The sequence below is a fragment of the Fusarium flagelliforme genome, assembly GCF_020744385.1.
Source record: "Fusarium flagelliforme strain FIESC 12 MPI-CAGE-AA-0113 chromosome Unknown B0J16scaffold_3, whole genome shotgun sequence".
NCBI lineage: Eukaryota > Fungi > Ascomycota > Sordariomycetes > Hypocreales > Nectriaceae > Fusarium > Fusarium flagelliforme.
In genome coordinates this window covers 480,124-499,116 of record NW_025763505.1, presented here as the reverse complement: position 1 = coordinate 499,116, position 18,993 = coordinate 480,124, and the positions used below count along the sequence as shown (strand labels likewise).

The window sequence follows — 18,993 nt, the reverse complement described above, 5'->3', positions numbered from 1 at the left end:
TGGTCGTAAGAGAAGCATTCGGAGGTTGTGATACCGGATTTTACAGGTTATTTGAAGATAGAGTGTTGAGGCGTCGTTTTGGAGGGGGATTTGGGTTGACCATTCGTCTAGGTTGTTAAGCATTGTTGTTTGCCAGTCGTTTATGTCGATGACACGGGGGTATGCGTAACGTGGTGAGTCGCGGACTATGCTTTGGGCGATGTATTTTATCTCGGAGTTGAGTTTGGCGGCTTTGAAGAGGTGAATTGCGAATACCATTTCGCTTGAAGGTTCTGTGGGTTGTTGGTATGGTGTAGCGAGTTGCTCGTCGGACAAACCAATGGGCATCTAAATCGTCAGTCTCAGTAAATTATGGGGAGGAATGGAGTACACTCACTCGAAGTTCACATCCCTCATCTCGTATCCCGATAGGTCTTCCCATCATGGTAGCAATAACCCGATCAAACGTATAAATAACCCAAAAGATCCTCGCCCGCATCTCTTGCTCTAGCAAAGAGATCCCAGCACCCGCACTGATATTTCTCTGTAGTCCAAGGTCAAGTAAGGCGGCGATGCAGTGGTAGTTCAAATACCAGACATTCACCCGAACGAAGGGACTGTGGATTGTGAAAATGAGAAGCAGCAAAAGACATTGCACGCCTTGAAGTGAGTTTTCCAAGTTCAGTTCGTCAAGATATTGAAGTGCTGAGAGACAGTATGATTCTGCCGGAATGCGAGCTCGTATGCGACCGGATAACACAGCTGAGCCGATGGCTAGAACCATAAAGACCTGGAACTTGACCACAGGATCAGTACTATCCTGGTCATAAGCCCTTTCCAGCATGCCATCGAAGGTTTGTTGATGAAGAATAGGATACTGTAGATTAATAGCGCTGAAGTAAGCGTCACATAATTGTGTCGCCATCCCCCTCGACGGCAACGGCAAAGGTCCTTGGATCGCTTCGACCAATTTCGTAGGAAATGGGGCATTTCGACTGAGTCTTTCATCTTGTTTTGATACTGAATCAAGCATTACACGCGCAAGGAAGTATCCGCTCGAGGGGCCGATGTATCTTGGATCCTGGTTTGTTCCTAGTGATACGAGGCCGATTTCGTGAGTTATTGCGTTAGGCCCTGGGGCGGATCTGACAGGCTGATTAGGTGTTTCAACAGCTGGGGGTTCTGATATATCAAGGGTGCTTGTTTGTGCTGGTGCGAGTGATTGTAGTGTTGTATCTTGAAGAATGGTATCATCAAAAACTTCGATATCTGTGGGAGGATCTTGAGACAAGTCCACTTCGGGACATCTTGACCTGACGATGGATTCAAGCCAAGCTATACGATTCTTCAGTGTTGCAATGTATCTATATCATCGGTTAGTGTCGCGATTCATTGGAGGCAGTACTACTTACTCTCGAGGCAAGTCCTTCAGACGAGCTGACTCTCCATCCGTACACACAGCACCAGCATTACGGCAGGTCTTGCACGTAGGTAAATCGCCGTCACACTAAAACCAGTCAGCTAGAGCTTCGCTCAATTACGCGGTGCACATACTTTGATCTTTCGCCTTTGACAGCGCAGACAGGCCATCCGTAGCCGGGGATTCCTCCGTCCTGGCTGGCCGCTCCTCGTGCGTGACCGCCTTCTACTTTCTTGGTTATCGCTTTCGGGCATTGTAGTCGCAATTCACTTGAGTCACCGAATGTTCAGCCATGCTCAGACTGTGAGGTTGAAGAATGGAGAATTTCCGTGTCGTGCGGGGAGTCGCCGCTAGTAGAAAAACATGGAGAACGGGGTTTCCCCGCACAGTTTGGAGATAGCGTCTATTAAAGCTTGAGTATCTCATCTCATTCATTCAGACAACCATCATCTCCAACAAAGACCAAGACATCAATTGTATTATCTATTTATACACTTGTCTCAAACTTTACATTACCTGCACCTTCACCATGGCAGACCAAACAACCTCCCAAAAGTTTCCCATCTCAGCCTCAGAAGCTAGACGCTTCGTAGAAGACATTCTCAAAGGCAATAACATCCCCCCAGAAAACGCCTCCATCATAGCCCGATGTCTCATAGCCGCCGACCTCCGTGGCGTCGACACCCATGGCATGAACCGCATTCCCTCCTACATGGAGCGCATCCGCCAAGGCGTCCTCAACGCAACCGCCCAACCAATCCTGACCCAAATCACACCTGCCGTCGCTCAAGTCGACGGCCAAAATGGTTTCGGCTTTGTAGCTGCTCACAAGGGCATGGCTGCGGCTATCGAGTCCGCAAAGGTCTTTGGTATCGGGATGGCGAGTATCAAGCACTCTAACCATTTTGGTATGAGTGCGTGGCTTGTGCAGCAGGCGTTGGATGAGAATATGATGAGTTTGGTCTTTACGAATTCGAGTCCTGCTTTGCCTGCTTTTGGGGGTAAGAGTAAACTTATGGGTGTTTCACCTATTGCGTGTGGTGCGCCTGGAAAGGGAGATATGGCAAACTTCATTTTGGATATGGCGCCTTCTGTGGCTGCTAGGGGAAAGATTTACAAGGCGAAGCGACGAGGAGAAAAGATTCCTACAGATTGGGCACTGGATGCAGAAGGAAGACCGACAGATGATCCCGAAGCTGCCCTCGGCGGTGTAATGCTCCCCATGGGCGGCCCCAAAGGTTCTGCCCTCGCCATAATGATGGATGTATTCTCCGGCGTTCTATCAGGCTCAGCATTCGCAGGCCACGTAACCGGCCCCTACGATCCCTCAAAGCCCTCAGACGTCGGTCATTTCCTCATGGCTATCAAGCCTGATCTTTTTATGAGTCTGGATGAGTTCCGCGAGAGAATGCAGTATTTGTACGAGCGGGTGGTGGGATCAGAAAAGGCGGCTGGTGTGGAGAGAATTTACTTCCCTGGTGAGATTGAGCAGTTGAATCAGAAGGAGAGGGAGAAGACGGGGATTCCGCTTGTGCAGGCTGAGATTGATGCTTTGAATGCTGAGGCTGAAAAGGTTGGGGCTGAGGCTTTGAAGTATTAGGTAGATGAATCCAAGTTCAGTTGCTCTCATGATAACAAGTTCCCTGTGATGTCTTCGTCTGCTCGGGCCTTTAACTCTCAGTTGCTCAAAATCAGAGAATACTAGAAGGGAAACGGTGATAGACCAGTTATGTTGTTCAAAGCCATTGTTCGCAACATGAGGTCAAACAGACCTCCTTGTCCACTCCGACCAACGGCGTCTGTTCTTGTGCTAACCCGAGAAGTATAAAAAAGGCCTCTTTTCTTTTCTTCTGCCTTCAATGGCCGATGAAATAATTCCTTCCACAAACAAGCAAAGTAACTTGGATAACGTCCTACAACGGGCTTAATGAGTCAGTCTAATTAGCACTCCCACGTTATAAGTACCTTCAATTGGCCTTGCAGACACGTAAGGGATGTCTCTATCTAGATTCGCATGTAGAGGTTAAGCTTCAGGATTGCAAACTGACGAAAAGAATGAGTAACAGAGAGATCAGTGCTTCGTATGCCAGAACTACCACCTTGTTCAGAAGGCCATCCTGTTCCTTGAACAAGACGCCGTTCAATGCCATTGTTCACCACTGCGACCAGCAAGTTCTCTCCATTCACCTTAGACAACGGACAACAAAGGAAATCGCACCGTCCTTTCCAGTGCCAGAGATCCCAAAATAGTCCCGTCTTTCGTCGATGACTGATCAAACAATTCCTTCCTTCCAAACTAACTCTTTGGTAAGCAGCACCCCCCAATCTAACACATCATCAAAGCATAGCGTGCCCAACATGGAGTCCACCACCGACTCTATCACCGCCGACCTTGCCAACACCAACCTTACCGACACCGATCCTACCACTACTGACCCTAACACCACCGATCCTACCAACACCGACCCTATCACCAGTACCAACTGGCCCACCCTTCTCAAGGAAGTGAAAGATGATCCTGACAACAAGCGTGACCTCCGTCTTACCTGCGACATCTGCTTTGAACTAATGGCCACCTCTCCCGGCCAGAACCCAGGTAACCTCTGCCATGAAGCATTCATCCTTCCCTGTGGCCACATGTTTGGTCAGAGCTGTATTGAAGAGTGGATGAAAGGAGCACAGCGCAGACGCTACAGGTATTCCTGTCCCGCTTGTAGAGCCATGATGAAACGGCATTCGAAGTGTGGTCATCCTATCCGCGGACGCTGCATCCCGCCATCCCGAGACGAGTACCCCAACGTCTCATCTGTAAGGTCCGAAGGGGGTGGGCAGTTATCGAGATGCACCCGATGCGTCGCAACCGGCGCGATAAAACTACCAAAAAAGCTCGTTGGAAATCCTCGTGTTGAGCTCGAGCTTGGCCAAACTGCCAATCTCCGACTTGTCAGCCCAGATGCATCGCAGCAGTTCATCTTACCCTATATCAAGGGAAAGGAGTATCGTGTGGATCGTAACATTGACCTTCCGGAGCACATGCATAGCGTCTGGGCCCGTGTGCAGAACAGGCTGAATACCGAGGGTGAAAAGTCCTGGTTCGAGATGGACATTGGTCGATGGGAGCTTGTTTTGAGTGTCATGAACATTCGGGACGAGGGTGAGCCTAATGAGACGGTCGTTGAAGCAGGCGCTGCTCCTGGTACGAAGCTTTTCAACATCTATGGACGAGAGTAAGGATGCAGTCAAGGCGAGCAGACCGACCGACCCAGACGTTGAGCATATTCAAGGTTAGTAGATCGATGGACCAAGATGTTGAGGCAAGGTAAATTGGTAGATGGACACAAATGTTGGGCATGGTAAGACCCTACTAAGATATTGAGCGTAGTGAGACCTTAGATAATGAGCGCAGTCAGACCTAGATACTGAGTGTAGTGAGACCTGAATCTAATAACATGACACCTGAGTCATTATATGATACATACCATGCCGATTGACTTCTGTGTTGTGATGCCAATTAGTCTCGACTCTATTCAAGTTTTTTTGAGTGGCCAAGTCATCAAGGCTTACAACCTAAAACAAACCAGTGAATGGACTCTCATTGGGTGCAACGGCGTATTGAGGTCTACGAAGATCGGAAAGCGGGTGTTTCCCGAACGTCGACTCCTTGACGGGAGAAACCCGCTTGCAACTGAGTGGATTCTCAACAATACAACTACCTATTTAACTCATACCACCAGCCTTGATCACTTAACTAACCAACAATAAATCAACCCAATATAAAATAACCAAAATGACTGTCGTCCACATCGGTACGTCCCCAAGTTTAATAATCCCCTCCCACAGTCTCACTAACAACACAGTTCTCTTCAAATTCCGCCCTGAGGTCCCCTCTTCCCACCGCGAGACCTTCACAACCGAACTCAAGACCCTAAAGAACCTCTCCTGCGTCAAAGACCAACGTCTTGTAGTCGGTGGTCCATCTATCACAGATCCTATCGAACGTAGTAAGGGCTATCAAATCTGTTTATTGAGTTTCCATGAGAGTCCTGCTGCGTTGGCAGAGTATCAAGCCAGCAGTGAACATCATAGGTGAGTTGATCATGAGAGTTGGAGAGTTCGAGGAGTTAATTATTGTCTAGGGTAACGAGTCAGTACCTATGGCCGTATGTTGAGGATGTTACGAGGTTTGATTTTGAAGTTGATGAGAAGGATGAGGATTCTTTTGAGAGGAGTTTCGGGTTTTCTAGATGATTTTGATACTCATATACTCTGATTAAAAGCGTGTCTTCTCTTTCACATGTCGTTGATTTACTTGAACAACGGAAAGAAGACACCACAAGACGAGCTTCGGTGGCAGTGAAATAAGATACGTATTGGCTACAAGGTTCGGGATATTGATAATTAACCCCTTTCCACAGCAGAATAATATTCTTGGAGCATCAATTATATCTTCGATCCTTGCAAGATTTGGGCTACAACAAATCAACAAAATTAATAATAAAGTAAAAGGGGTGCGAACAAACAGACAGGATTAGGGTTAGCTACCAGAGAAATTCCTTATAATCATTTCTCCTTTTCGGACATCTCCGAACTTCTCTATTTTCAATCACAATCACGTGTTGTCGTGTTTTTGGCATCAACAACGCTAATCCTTCATCCAAGTATCATGACATCTAGCACTGGAATAAAGCACTGCTAATACAACGCCTCAACATATATGATATACCACCCTTAAGAACAACACCCCTGCCAACAATACCTTGACTTACCCTGATATCATAGGCACATGACATGTCCTAAAAAGAAAGACAGAAAGAAACAGGAAGAGAAAAAGAAAAAGAGCCAGAAAGAAGATATAAAAGAAGATACAAAAAGAGAGACCACCCCCTCATCTTCATTGTCCATATGGGGAACATGGTAAGTGCCATCCAGAAGTCCTCTGAAGCGAGAAGCAACCCAGTCCGTCGAGTATGACTCTGGAAGGAAAGTCAGCAACACTTCTCTGTACGGAAGAACGCATTGGTGCTTTGGTATGTGCTTGTCGTCCTTTAGCAGTGACTCCTGTTGTGTATGAAAGGGTCAGTATGGGCTTGTAACCAGCCGATGTACGGCATGAATCTTAGCACCAATAATAGCTCACCACTGTGAGTGGACTCACCTTACTGGTCGCTTTTCCTTGATGACTTTGACGAGTTACCTACCAATCATTGCTTCGGATCAGACACTGACAATCTTGCAGTAGCTTCACATCATACTGGAAGAATGGTCGTTTATGTGGTTAGCAGCATGGTCTCAGTCGAATTTCTCGGGGTACCTGCTGTGATGACCCCTATTAGATAGACCTACCTTCGATACCTTACCAAAATTGAACGTCTCCATGACATCCCCAGTCTCCAGTAACACTACCTTCATCGAAGCAACTCACCCAACACATTGTTCTGCTAGGAATCACTGTCTCCGTCAATCATCACACCCGAACCACCCTTTGCCCTCTACAAGCCCCAACACGAACCCGAACATATTTTCTCCGAACCAATCGATCCTATGATGTGTTGGGCCGATTACCCCCTCTTTCTTAATTGTCCACATCATCACGAACGAAACGAAATACTTGCCTGGAGAAAACTGTCCAATGGCTTTACATGGATTGCAAGCACCAGCGTCAATGTCCCCTTTCTTCCGCGGCGATGCCGAGCTTGGTGAACTTACTGAGATCACATTGCCGCGCGCTTGCCACGGCAAAAGCCCAACAAAGAACACGTCGCTTGTAAAAGAGGGGCACATTGCAAGCAAAGCTGTGCAAAGTCTATCTTATTTTATCCACAGAGCTGGGAAAGTAACACCGATTCTGACAGATGCAGCCCTACCTACTCCGCCACGTGGTTTGCGATAGGGTTTGGCAACATTCAGGGGAAATACACCAATCAAAAAGATCGCACGGAGATCGCAAGTGGCGAGGGATGACTCTATGGGGATTCGAGGCTTGCGGCTCTCTGTGGATGGATGTGAAGGTTGGACTTCCATCAGTCTAGGCAGCATTCTCGACTTGCACTTTCACCTGAACTGTGTATACTGGGGCACTGAAGACGACACAGGGGTGGATCTGTACAGCTCGAATGCGACAGCGATTGAACTTGACAGCTCGGATTCGCTCTTGTTGCGCGCGATGGGATTCCGCGGGGGTCAATAGCACCGATGTGCTGACCACCATGTTTATTAGACTTGTCCGGTCTCTGTCAGTCACTCAGAACTCCTTGAAGCTCCACCGCAGCTGCCGCGACAAGCAACAGTGACAAGCAACAACGTTGACACTGGCACATACACAGCGCTTCTTTATTGAGTTTAGGATCGATAGAATTGCGCCTTGGACTTGACAAAAAAGCCACGGCACAAAAGGTTGGCCCAGAGTCGCGATGCGCTGTGTTATCAGAAGGGACCGACTTCACATGGAAGGTAAAAGAACGAAAAGAGGGGACGAAGGAGGGACCTCTTCAAGTCTGAGGCACGTAAGGAGGAATAATCGGTCCAAATCAGCGGCATTGAGAGGCCAATGTGGCGTTCAGGTCCTGTTGAATTGACTCCTATAAAGCAGGAGCGGTCCTCCTCGAGGTTTCTTGTTCGTACTTTCTTCAGACATTTCAACAATAGTCCCAAAACATACCTACATCACGGGTTCTGTCCAAAGTGTTACTGTACTTGATCAAGTAGACTTGATTCATACCAAGATGTCGTCAAGTAAGTCGCCCACTGGTACTCATTAGTGCGACTCTGATGTGTTGTTAGGACCTCCCAGCTCACTCGTCAATGACACTGAAGAACAGTTTGACTGTAAGAGACAGCTCAGTGACCTTATGAACACTGACCCTGAAACTCTAGACGACTTCTTCGACGACTTGCCTTCTCTATTGGACAGTGAGGATGAGCTCTTCCTAGGCATCGAAAGCTCCCAGATGGCACGGAGTTCACAGGCTACGGCAGCTTCCTCACTTGGATCAAGTCAACCTACCCATTCTACTCCCAACGATACCCCCGAATCCAGCAACCCTGCCGCTATCCATCAAGGAGTGCCATTGGTCCTACCGAATGCTCCCATACTCCACTCTCAACCCCCATCTGGCCCTGGCTCACAGGAGAACTCCAACGAAGACAATGCTTTGAACTGTGAAGCAGCCGGGACGTCTTCGTTGGGGCAGTGCACAGGTGATTTCGGCGGTGGTAGTGGTATCCTCGAGAATGGTAACCCCTTTGACCTTTGCGCACCTCTGCAACCAGAACGGGAGATCGGTCGGTATTACCATTACAACCCGGAAGATCGTTCCTTCGTTAATCATTACCAAGAAACCTTTGCTTTGCCCTGCCCGAGCGAGTCACAGCCCGCTGCTACCACTGCCTCATCAAACGATGATACCCCAAAGCCTCCTCCGCCTGCCCCTAAGAAGAAGCCTTCTGATTCAAAAGAGCGTTCGAAGCCTGCCAAACACCGGAAGACCGTCACTCGCAGCCACCCTAAGAGACGGTTGAGTACCATTGCCCCTCGACCGGCGGTTCAAGCTACCCCGACTGCTACCAATCGGTCCCATATGGCACCGCCTCCACCTACTACCCCGATAGCTGTTCTTGGTAATCCAAGGCCGTTGAACGGCTACAGCTGCGGCTACGATGCGCATGGTTCTGTTAGTACTCAAGTCCAGTTTAACCACGGTATCATGAATAGCAACATGGCGAACAATATGGGACACCCGTCTATGCCACAAAATGCTTCTTTTGTTAACGGCAACGGTAACTCTGTGAACCATGGGACCATACCTCAGGGACTACTGCATGGTGTTCAAAATCATTCCATCAGCCAGAGTATCAACAACGGCAACATCTATAGGCCTCCCACACCTATGCTTAACAATGCGAATGATTTGATGGGCGGTCATATTAATGGACCAAACACTTTTGCACCTTGCCGTTCAGCCAATACATCTCGACAGCACGACTTTGTATTTGGAGGCGATGATAACCCCGCTCCCCCTGACTTATATCGCTCAAGACGAATGGCGCGCGATATGGGAACAGACAGGCTCGGGCAGTATGACAGGCCCTCCATGGGAAATAATGCCGCAGGTTTATATCATACATCCAGCCCAAGCAGTAGTCCGATACGGAGACAAATATATGATACAAGCCAAGGCACTGTCCTCCGGGGCAATATTGGATGGGCATCTCCAATGCCTGCACCAAGAGAGAGTCCCGGGGGGAATAGTACGGGAGGGTTCTCTCAACCACCCGCCCCGGGCAGTTCTCCCATGGGTAGTATGGGAGGGGCCTCTTACATGACCACGCCAGGCAGTTTTCTCATGCCTCACATGAGTTCCTCGCCTCCAGGCCCAGGGAGCATGTCCAGGAGGGAGGTCGACGGTAGAAGAGACAGTGATTCCATATTCCTGAATGACCCTGCCGGCGCAAACAATACGGGTCAGAATGGCTACCATCCTTATCCGTACAACCACAGAAGATTCCAACAGGACAACCGAGTTTATTCAAAGGGCAAGCGATAAAAGCATGGCTAAGGGAAGAGGACATATTATCATCGTCGGAGCGACGATAGGGAAGCGAATGCATAGCGAGGAGGATATACCCCAATGGTCAATGGAAAGCAGGCGCACATAGCATTGTGCATTGTTCAAGCAAACATTGCTTTAGTTATTTTGTTTACTTGTTATTCAATAAGAAATTAATTTCTTTTGGGAACCCAACGTTGAAGTCAATTCTTATCGTAATCTACTGGATGACCCTGTTCCTTCCCCGACCGATTGGGTGCACCTTCCTTTGCTAGCTGTGGTTGCCATCTCCACAATTACTGACATTACACATCCAACGCAACCACGTTGATACATCGAACCACCATCTTTCAACAAATGACATCGACATCTGCGCTACTGCCAAAGCTTGAATTCAACATCTACAACGAATCTTGCGTCATTCACATGTGGTTAGCCGCTTAGCGCTCGACCTGCTAGCAGTACAGTATCGATACTCCTCGACGACAACCATGACACACTCGGTCGTCGCTACCGCTGCAGAGAACTTATCGCTCGATAGATAAGCTTGTGGGGTATCACGGCATTCGAGGGATTGAGGGGGGAATACAGATCGTCGAAATCTGGGGAGGTAAGTGGTGGTTCGCAAGGGGACACAGACGACCAGGAGTGTGCTTCTAGGCTAAGATGATAAGTGACTAACACGGATCTTTGGTCGCAGGAGCCAAGACTTTTGATAAGACGAGCCCTTTTTACCTTTCGAAGCTTGCATGCATGATGCAAATGCAGATGCAATTTCCCTTTCGAACGAGACAACCAATGCGGCTGAACAACATTTGAGGCCTCAACAACATCAGCCCCAGGTAGCAACGATGTTGCTTATTATCTGCCATTCTGTCTACGGCTAGCTACATTCAGGGTCGCAATTCCTACTTTCAAACTGCAGCCAAGCTCCTGTCAGCGTTGCATGTAGATGTGGAATGGATAGGCAGACAGGCCCCAAGTCCCATTCTTCCAAAAATCACCTTCTAAAAAAGACCCAGAAATTATAACCCCGGATTTTGTCGATACTCGAGTCAGACGCTATTGTTTTGGCCTGGCGGAGCCGAACTACGCGGCGCTAAAAAACCGCCGATCGGACCTTGTGCACCGGCTCGAGTCACCAAATTCCCAGACCCCTTCCGCCCTCAAGGGAACCTGGAAACATTATTTGCGCCTGGAACAGGGCGGCCTGCCTGTTTTGCTCCACCCCCCAACACTGTTCCATTCCCATGCCGCGCAACTTGAGGCTCTGTCGTGCTCCGAGCCTGGACTTCTCTAATCAATACTCCAGGGACCCATTACCTATCTTTTTTCTCCATCAAACAGCTCTCGATCTCCGGAATTAATACACTTGTTGAAGATCGAGAATGCGGGGGAGGTTTCTTATTCGTTTGGACGACTTATGGGTACTTGAAACCGACGCTGAGTCGTGAAAGAGAATGGATTTGCGTAATTCAGGTCGACAGGTTACTGAGGTTGATCAGTGATCAGTGAGTGAAGGGGGTTTGAAAGAAAAAGAGTCAGACGAGCCCCGTTCTCGGATGCGTTGCCACCCTTTTCCAGAACTAGGCTAATCCGTCACCGCTCATAGGTCAATCGCTTATCACCCGTACCTGTTGGCGAGGTTCTGTACTGTACTGTACTTCACGGTACTGATAACTGTCCGCCTCTTTGTTCCAGAAGCAGGGTGTACCCGCGGAGGAAATGAATTAGCGATTCATGGAAAAAGCATCATTTGTCTTGGAAATAATCACACCAACTGGTCCAGCCACCTGAGTCCATGAGACACTTGCGACCAGTCATTTGAGCACAAGTACCGCCTTGAAGGCCTCAGGGGAACAGTATTGTTGATACTGTCGGTCCGTGTTCGAATGGTCCTTGCAGGACATTCTACAATGTATGCCGCATGTCTCTAGGCCTACCACGCGATGCAGCCTCGAATGCGTCCCTGCTTCTGACAAACGGGTCCCGCACTGTTTGCCTCGCCAAAGTACCTTAAAGGAGAGACAGCCAGGATCCCCCCAGGACCCTGAGGTCCAAGTCGGGTTCTAGGTTGGACCCCTAGAAAAAAAGGCGACCCACAGCCCGGGGCCTTTCTGTACTTCCGGCTCGACGATTCAGGAGTTCTAGCCTCGTTATTTCGACGAATCGGAATTAAGCACACCTAGACGGTCTTTGCGACGGTGGATGGCAAAGAGTACAGATCTTTGGGCACGCCAGAGTTTCGGCTGACTATTCGCTTCAAAGTCGTACAGTACAACACTGTCTGCTTTGTCAACAGCGGGTCTAAACCGGCATCGGACTGTCCGTCTTGAAAGAAACTGTCTTCACGACTCCAGTCTGAAGTGTGTCGAATGGGTCGCATGGTCACTGTCAAGTCTGCCAAGGGGAATCCAATTTTGTAGAGCGGTCTGGATCAACAAAAGCTGGGACGGTCGAAAGGGGAATGCTCTGCACCCTGCGCTATGCAACCGGGTTGAAACCACCTTTCCGTCTCAAGGTGAGATTACTACAGTACATCAGGCCGCTGGGATGAGCCAGCAAAGTGCTTCCTCCTGGCGTACCAGTCAGGGTACTGATAGTGTATCGGTACTGGTACATTTTACACTTCCACTTCCGGGGGACTTCGATACGCCAAGAAGACCCTTGCTGCTCGTCTCCGCCAATCCACACGGTAGACAGTCCCTCGGCCGGTGCACAATGTGCGCCGTGCGTCAATGGTGCACTTCGAGAATGTCTTTCGATACTGTAGTCACAGTACTCGATACGGTACCTCAACAGCTTCCCTTAACTCGGCACGCAAGGAATAAGACGAGCTTCGCCATGGCCTCCCCTTTGTCTGTCGGTGTAGCTGTACAGTACAATCTGCAGGGCTGGGTTTTGCGCTGTCGTGGACCCTTGAACTGACCTCGGAAAGCTGGTGGCGGACGACTAGTGCCATTCAACGATAACATTACCATCCCCTCGCCCATATCTTATCATATATATATCCTTCTTTCCTCCGGCTTCGCTGTTCCTTCTTTTCGATTTCCTTCTCTTATTATCTGGACTTGTTCCTACCAAATCTCACCATTCTTACACTACCTTCTGGGTGCTGGTCTTATCTTGTTACAACAAGATACACCCTCTATAGCCATCACTCATCACACTATTTCATCCCTACTTGAAACAAACACTCCTTTCACATAATAGTTTATCATCTCCAGCCATCAACATGCACGGCTACAGTTCATCAGAGGAGTCTGACGACCCTCGTCGGCCTCGCGCCCAACCCGCGACCAATAACAACAACGATAAGACAAAGAAGAAGAAAAAGAAGCTTCCACCTCAAAAGTCCATCAACCAGATCTGGAAGAAGTTCTCCAAGCGCAAGTTCCACAAGGCCCTCGCCGTCCTGCCTTTTGACCCTGTGCAACCTCCTGCTACCTATCATTCAAATGAAATCCTATCGGCTGGTTACGAGCGAGCTGCAGAAGAATGCCGACGAAAGGTCGAAAAGATCATCAAAGAATGCAAGCGAGTAAACATGCGGTATAGAGATCCTGGTTGGGATTTGGTAAGTTATCCTGGGAAACCCCAGACTATGCATGAATGTGGCGCTAATGCACGACCAGGACTGGGATCTTAAGTATGAGAAGGGACATTGTTTGAACAACCTGGGAACACAAAAGTTCGAGCTGAACAGAACAACACTACTAAGCTCCAAGGCTGCTGTTCCCAAGGCTGTCAAGCGAGTGCATGAAATTTTCGAGAAGCCAACTTTCATGAAAAATGTTAGTGGTGGTGACGTCAAGCAGGGAAGCTTGGGCGATTGCTGGATCATGGCTGGCCTGACGGCTCTAGCCAGCGTTCCAGAGGGCCTACAGAGGATCTGCGTCGCGCATGACACAAAGATCGGCATTTATGGTTTTGTGTTTTACCGTGATGGCGAATGGATCTACTCCATCATTGACGACAAACTTTATCTCAAGTCACCATGCTGGGATTCTCCTAGCATGCAGAGAGATCTTTTGCAGCAGATTGACCGCGAAGATAATGAGGTTGTCTATCGCAAGACATATCAAACTGGCTCCAAGGCTCTCTTCTTTGCCCAGTGCAGAGACCAAAATGAGACTTGGGTCCCCCTTTTCGAGAAGGCCTACGCCAAGGCGCATGGCGATTATGCGTCATTGGCTGGTGGTTGGATCGGCGAGGGTGTCGAAGATCTCTCTGGCGGTGTGACTACCGAGCTTCTGACGTCTGATATCCTTGATATTGACGAATTCTGGGACAAGGAGATGTCACGCGTCAACGATGAGTTTCTCTTTGGTGCCTCCACCGGTCTGCTTGAGCACGGCTATGGTGAGCGAAACGGTATATCCGAGGGACACGCCTACGTTGTTCTAGAGGCCCGTACCCTCAAGTCTGGTCAACGTCTGGTTAAGCTTCGCAACCCCTGGGGTAAGGTCCGTAAGGGTATCTGGGAGGGTGCCTGGAGCGATGGCTCCAAGGAGTGGACCGCTGAGGTCCAAGAAGAGATGGACCACAAATTCGGCAGCGACTCTGTCTTCTGGATTTCCTACGAAGATCTCATCCGCAAGTACTCTCACTTCGACCGTACCCGACTCTTCCGTGACCGCGATTGGCGATGTTGCCAACGCTGGATTGGAGTGGACGTCCCATGGAAGGCAGCTTACCACGAGAAGTTCCACATCAAGGTCACCCAAGACACTCCTCTCGTCTTGGTCCTCTCACAGCTTGATGGCCGATACTTCAAGGGTCTCCAGGGCCAGTACTCTTTCCGCATCCACTTCCGACTTCATTACGAGGATAGCCCCAACGCCGAGGACTATATCGTTCGATCTCATGGTAATTACCTGATGGAGCGATCGGTCTCTGTCGAGCTTCCCGACCTTCCTTCTGGCAACTATGTTGTATACATGAAGGTGTCTGCTGAGCGTGACTCCAATGCTCAGTCCGTTGAGCAGGTCGTCAAGCGTGAGGCTTCTCAGAGAGTTGAGAACGAGAAGCTTGCTCAGGTTGGTTATGCTTATGATCTTGCTCATAGCAAGGCTTGGGATCACATGGACAAGGTCACCAAGCTGCGCATGAAGAAGGACCAGAAGAAGGCCTCTTCCTGCCGTCAAAAGGAGCGACGCCGAATGTGGGAGAAGCGCGCCACCAACCGCGAGGTCTCCAAGCAGCAGACCAAGAAGAACTTGGAGAAGCGAAAGCGCCGTCGCGCTGAGTGGGAGGCTGAGCAGACTCGCCTTGACGAGGAGTTCAACGCCAAGGTCAAGACTGAGCGAGAGCAGATGAGGAAGGAGAGACTCGCCAATGCTGAGGCTGAGAAGGCTACTGAAGCCGAGAAGAAGGCCCAGGAGGCTGATGATGAGGCCTTGAGCAAGAAGACCGAAGAGATTAGCCTCTCGGCTAATGACAAGGATGAGACCGTTGTCGTCGATGATCACAAGGTTGACGATGGCGTCATCTCTTGCTCCACCGGATCACCTCACTTCACTCCCAAGAGTGTTGAGTCCACTGTTGACGCCGCTCAGGAGAAGCAAGAGGTGCCCCCGGTCAGTGGGGGTCCTCCTCCCGCCCCTGTCGAGGAAGAGGAGCCTCTTCCTGTTCGTGCCCGACCTGCTTACGATTCTGCCGGCGAGTCCTCGGACTCTCCTGTCGAGGACTGGGAGGCTCTGTACAGCAGTGACGATATGGCTCGCAAGCCTCGACTTCAACAAGCTGCCGCTGGCGCTGCAGTAGAGGAGTACGACTCCGAGGAGGAGAAGATGCCCGAGCCTTGGAATGCTATCTGCATTGTCGGTGTTCGCGTCTACTCCAAGGATGAGAACCTCGAGCTCCGCACTGTTATGGAGGGTGGTGAGCTCCTCGAGGACGGCATGGGATCCAAGGGCGCTGCTGATCTCGACAACGCCCAGTCCAACGCTGGCGGCGGTCGTGTCCTCCCTAAGTCTACCACCAAGCCTGAAGAGGCGAGCAAGGTTACTACTCCCATCATCCGAAAGGATGACCGATACATGGAAGATGAAGGTACATCTGGAGAGAAGTATTCTTCGATCAAGAGCTACTTCCACATTGACTCTGCCTTTACCACCAGAGTTAACTCTCCTGCACCAACACCCTACGAACACGACCGTCGACTGGAGTTTCCTCCTTCCAGTCGATAAGCAATTGCATTTTTAGAGAGCGTATTAGATGAGATTCTAGAGTGATCACATCTTGAAAGAACATGATATCGAGATGATGGTTCTTATTTGGGTAATTATGAGGCGTTTGGATTGGATTGGATTGGATTCTTTTAGGGATGATGACACGAATAGTTATTTTATTGCAGAGATATCAAGAATGCTTAGAGCAATGGAATTACAATTATATTTACAATTATTTATTTCATCTTTGATTCAGATTTACTGACAGTGATGCGTTTGTCTTTCATTTGTGATTTATCTACCCGGCAGCCTACCGAGACACCTAATAAAGTGGTTTTAAATCCTCCGAAACTCCACCCAGAACACCTGCACAAAGCTGGGTTAGTCCCCGAAACTGCCATATTTTTAGGTAGCTACGTCACATGAGCGCAACCAGACCCTCGGTATCTCGGCCTCCACTAAAGATCACCTCCACTATCCGTATCTTCAACAATCATGGACTTTCCTTCCATACAAGCACAAACACGCCAAGTCGCAGGAACGCGCCGCTATCGATCTAAATCACAAAGACCATGCGATTTATGCCGCGCACGTAAGGTGTTGTGTAATATTCCTGATCCGTCGCGGCCATGTCAGCTTTGCGATCGGACGGGGAGGGAGTGTACGTTTGTTGGGAATCCGAAAAAGAAGGCTAGAGATAGTCGCGTTAGGAGGGAGTCTCCGAGTACTGTGTTGAGTGCGACACCGCTGAATGAGCAGTCAATTGGTAATCATGATGGTACGAGGTCATTTTATTCTGATTAGAGTCAAGCTGACAATTCGAAGTTACTCGGGAATCCACCGATAGCGCTGGTATAATGCCATTGACCGACATGCTTGCGCCGCAACCTATCGAAGCCGACATAAACTGGAACTTGGCATTCGGCGAAGACCAAACCTTTGACTTCTTCGCAGACGGCGAACTTCCCTCTTTCGAACAAACACCCCCCGAAGATATCCAACCTGTTATCAGTCCTCCGACGCAGCCCCCCGAGAGACTATCCATCGACCAAAGACCACACTACTCAACTTCATTTATCGGCTTCTCCAACGAATCGGATCCGTTTTCGCTCGAACATTTTCCTTATACCAAGGATGATGAGGTGGACTTTTATCGCGTTACGTATCGGAGACAGCATGGAGATGCGCCGCTTCATTTTCTGCAGAGTCGCACGGAAACTGCTGTTGAGGGGCAGAAGGTTATTAATGGGTGTATGAGTTCTCTTGACGAGAGGGAGAATTTGGAGATGTTGGTTGACAAGGAGACGGGTACAGCTCTAGTCAAACTGTAAGTAAAAAGTCAATGGGTCGTATCTTGACTAACGATAGCAGTTATTTTCGATTCGTCTTTGAATCGCTTCCAATCCTATCACGCTCCCAAGTCTTCGCAGACCTAGAATCGTTCGTATCAACTGCATCGACGGGTCTTCTAGCAGGTCTATACGCCCTCGCCCTCCCCTTCACACCCTGGGACGAAAAACTCTGTCTCGACAGCGCCTACTCAAAACCCGACGTCGCAAAGTTATGGCAAGTTTCCTACACATGTTTACAAAAAGAACTTCACTTCCCACGCCTTTCAACAATCCAGATCTATCTCCTTCTTCTCAACCACACACCTTTCGATGCAGTTTGTGTTGAGAACCCGTTTGTTTGGTCTCTTGCGTCTTCCATGCTTGCCATGGCGCAATCTTTGGGATTAAATATTGATGCGAAGGGTTGGAAATTGCCGTCTTGGGAGGGGAGGTTGAGGAGGAGGTTGTGGTGGGTTGTTTATGTGGAGTATACTTGGAGGGCTGTGACGCATGGCAGATGTTCTATGATTTCCGATGATGATTGGGATGTTGCGTCTTTGACGGGTGATGATTTCATGATTGATGTTGACGTGCCTGAGTACATTCAGAAATTGGCGTCTGATTATATCATACAGCTATGTTCACTGACAGAAATTACCAGTCATATCTGCCGACAATTCTTGTAAGTCTCCTTCCTCTCATGACCCTTCAATACTAACTTCATAGCTCCCTCCGCGCCGTATCTCGCCCACAAGTCCTAGAGACCCTCCTCGACCAAGCCCGTCGCCCACGCCAACTCCTCCTCCAATGGCTCGAGGCCCTCCCACCATCCTTAACCCCCAACGAGTCCGAAGCCGACGACTCAGTAACAAGCCACCGCTCCCTCTACGTAGCATACTACACAACGCACATCCTCATTCTCCGCGCCCTCCTCCGTCCTATAATATCCAGCTCCTCACCCGTGGACCAAAACACGCAAGGAACAGTGCTGCAGTCATGTCGCGGCCTTATACAAACAGTCATCAAATTCATACGAGGCCTTGACGCTCGACATCAATCTGCATTTTGGCCTGCTTACACAAGAAATTGTCTTGCTTATCCGGGATTATTTTGTTATATGCTTTGTTTGCAGGATGGTATGAGCGAGTATGATCAGAATTTGCTTGCGACTTGGAGGAGGATTTTGAAGATGAGGGTTCAGAGTTGGCCGTTTTTGAGGTTTGCTATTGTTAAGGTTGATGCTATTTATTGGAAGAAGTTGTATTGAATGCCCATAGAATGATGTTTCCGTCATTCTGAATGTCAGTATCTAAGCGCTGCTTTGAGAACACGATCGCGATAAGCATTCAACCAGCGTGAAGCCGATCTCTTAGCAGCATTGATCAATGAGTCACTCGACTTTTCGTATTATAGTCGCTTTCCTGCAAGCGAATCCTTCGGTCCAGGCTAGAATAGTGAGGTTACATGACTCTATTTCGACCTTAGCTTAAGGCACAGCTGGGCGCAGCCACTATAAATAGTCTCGACTATAAAGCCAGCACTGT

At 49.2% G+C, this 18,993-nt stretch overlaps 7 protein-coding genes across 7 annotated transcripts; 6 read left to right on the top strand and 1 right to left on the bottom strand.

Annotated features, from left to right (window-relative positions):
• Positions 1-206: 206 nt before the first annotated feature.
• On the bottom strand, positions 207-1,653 carry B0J16DRAFT_317859 (fungal-specific transcription factor domain-containing protein; the record flags this gene model as incomplete). Its single annotated transcript, XM_046125397.1, has 4 exons — positions 207-272; positions 377-1,343; positions 1,392-1,486; positions 1,534-1,653. 4 exons carry the CDS (start codon positions 1,651-1,653, stop codon positions 207-209), a joined length of 1,248 nt encoding a protein of 415 aa, XP_045984106.1.
• Positions 1,654-1,835: 182 nt separating this feature from the next.
• Positions 1,836-3,025, top strand: B0J16DRAFT_336584 (Malate/L-lactate dehydrogenase). Its single transcript, XM_046127255.1, has one exon. It carries the CDS (start codon positions 1,929-1,931, stop codon positions 2,997-2,999), a length of 1,071 nt encoding a protein of 356 aa, XP_045984105.1. The 5' UTR covers positions 1,836-1,928; the 3' UTR covers positions 3,000-3,025.
• A 732-nt stretch (positions 3,026-3,757) lies between these two features.
• On the top strand, positions 3,758-4,630 carry B0J16DRAFT_370173 (uncharacterized protein; the record flags this gene model as incomplete). Its single annotated transcript, XM_046130347.1, has 1 exon — positions 3,758-4,630. One exon carries the CDS (start codon positions 3,758-3,760, stop codon positions 4,628-4,630), a length of 873 nt encoding a protein of 290 aa, XP_045984104.1.
• Positions 4,631-5,152: 522 nt separating this feature from the next.
• Positions 5,153-5,850, top strand: B0J16DRAFT_412671 (uncharacterized protein). Its single transcript, XM_046133336.1, has 3 exons — positions 5,153-5,205; positions 5,257-5,485; positions 5,536-5,850. The coding sequence occupies exons 1-3, from the start codon at positions 5,187-5,189 to the stop codon at positions 5,645-5,647; spliced, it is 360 nt and encodes a 119-aa protein (XP_045984103.1). The 5' UTR covers positions 5,153-5,186; the 3' UTR covers positions 5,648-5,850.
• A 2,271-nt stretch (positions 5,851-8,121) lies between these two features.
• On the top strand, positions 8,122-10,089 carry B0J16DRAFT_396413 (uncharacterized protein; the record flags this gene model as incomplete). Its single annotated transcript, XM_046132270.1, has 2 exons — positions 8,122-8,131; positions 8,180-10,089. 2 exons carry the CDS (start codon positions 8,122-8,124, stop codon positions 9,940-9,942), a joined length of 1,773 nt encoding a protein of 590 aa, XP_045984102.1. The 3' UTR covers positions 9,943-10,089.
• A 3,091-nt stretch (positions 10,090-13,180) lies between these two features.
• On the top strand, positions 13,181-16,136 carry B0J16DRAFT_354594 (uncharacterized protein; the record flags this gene model as incomplete). Its single annotated transcript, XM_046129380.1, has 2 exons — positions 13,181-13,522; positions 13,581-16,136. The coding sequence occupies 2 exons, from the start codon at positions 13,181-13,183 to the stop codon at positions 16,134-16,136; spliced, it is 2,898 nt and encodes a 965-aa protein (XP_045984101.1).
• A 466-nt stretch (positions 16,137-16,602) lies between these two features.
• On the top strand, positions 16,603-18,960 carry B0J16DRAFT_336575 (fungal-specific transcription factor domain-containing protein). The gene is made up of 4 exons (XM_046127254.1): positions 16,603-16,896; positions 16,944-17,445; positions 17,490-18,131; positions 18,176-18,960. Exons 1-4 carry the CDS (start codon positions 16,614-16,616, stop codon positions 18,714-18,716), a joined length of 1,968 nt encoding a protein of 655 aa, XP_045984100.1. The 5' UTR covers positions 16,603-16,613; the 3' UTR covers positions 18,717-18,960.
• The last annotated feature ends 33 nt before the right edge of the window (positions 18,961-18,993 follow it).

What these genes read in the sequence shown, in the direction of transcription:
- B0J16DRAFT_336584 (XM_046127255.1), top strand. Translation starts at nt 1,929, where the DNA reads ATGGCAGACCAAACAACCTCCCAAAAGTTTCCCATCTCAGCCTCAGAA.
- B0J16DRAFT_336575 (XM_046127254.1), top strand. Translation starts at nt 16,614, where the DNA reads ATGGACTTTCCTTCCATACAAGCACAAACACGCCAAGTCGCAGGAACG. An exon ending in GTCAATTGGTAATCATGATG is followed by an intron (nt 16,897 to 16,943) that starts GTACGAGGTCAT and finishes GACAATTCGAAG; the next exon opens with TTACTCGGGAATCCACCGAT. An exon ending in CATATCTGCCGACAATTCTT is followed by an intron (nt 18,132 to 18,175) that starts GTAAGTCTCCTT and finishes CTAACTTCATAG; the next exon opens with CTCCCTCCGCGCCGTATCTC.
- B0J16DRAFT_412671 (XM_046133336.1), top strand. An exon ending in GCCAGCAGTGAACATCATAG is followed by an intron (nt 5,486 to 5,535) that starts GTGAGTTGATCA and finishes ATTATTGTCTAG; the next exon opens with GGTAACGAGTCAGTACCTAT.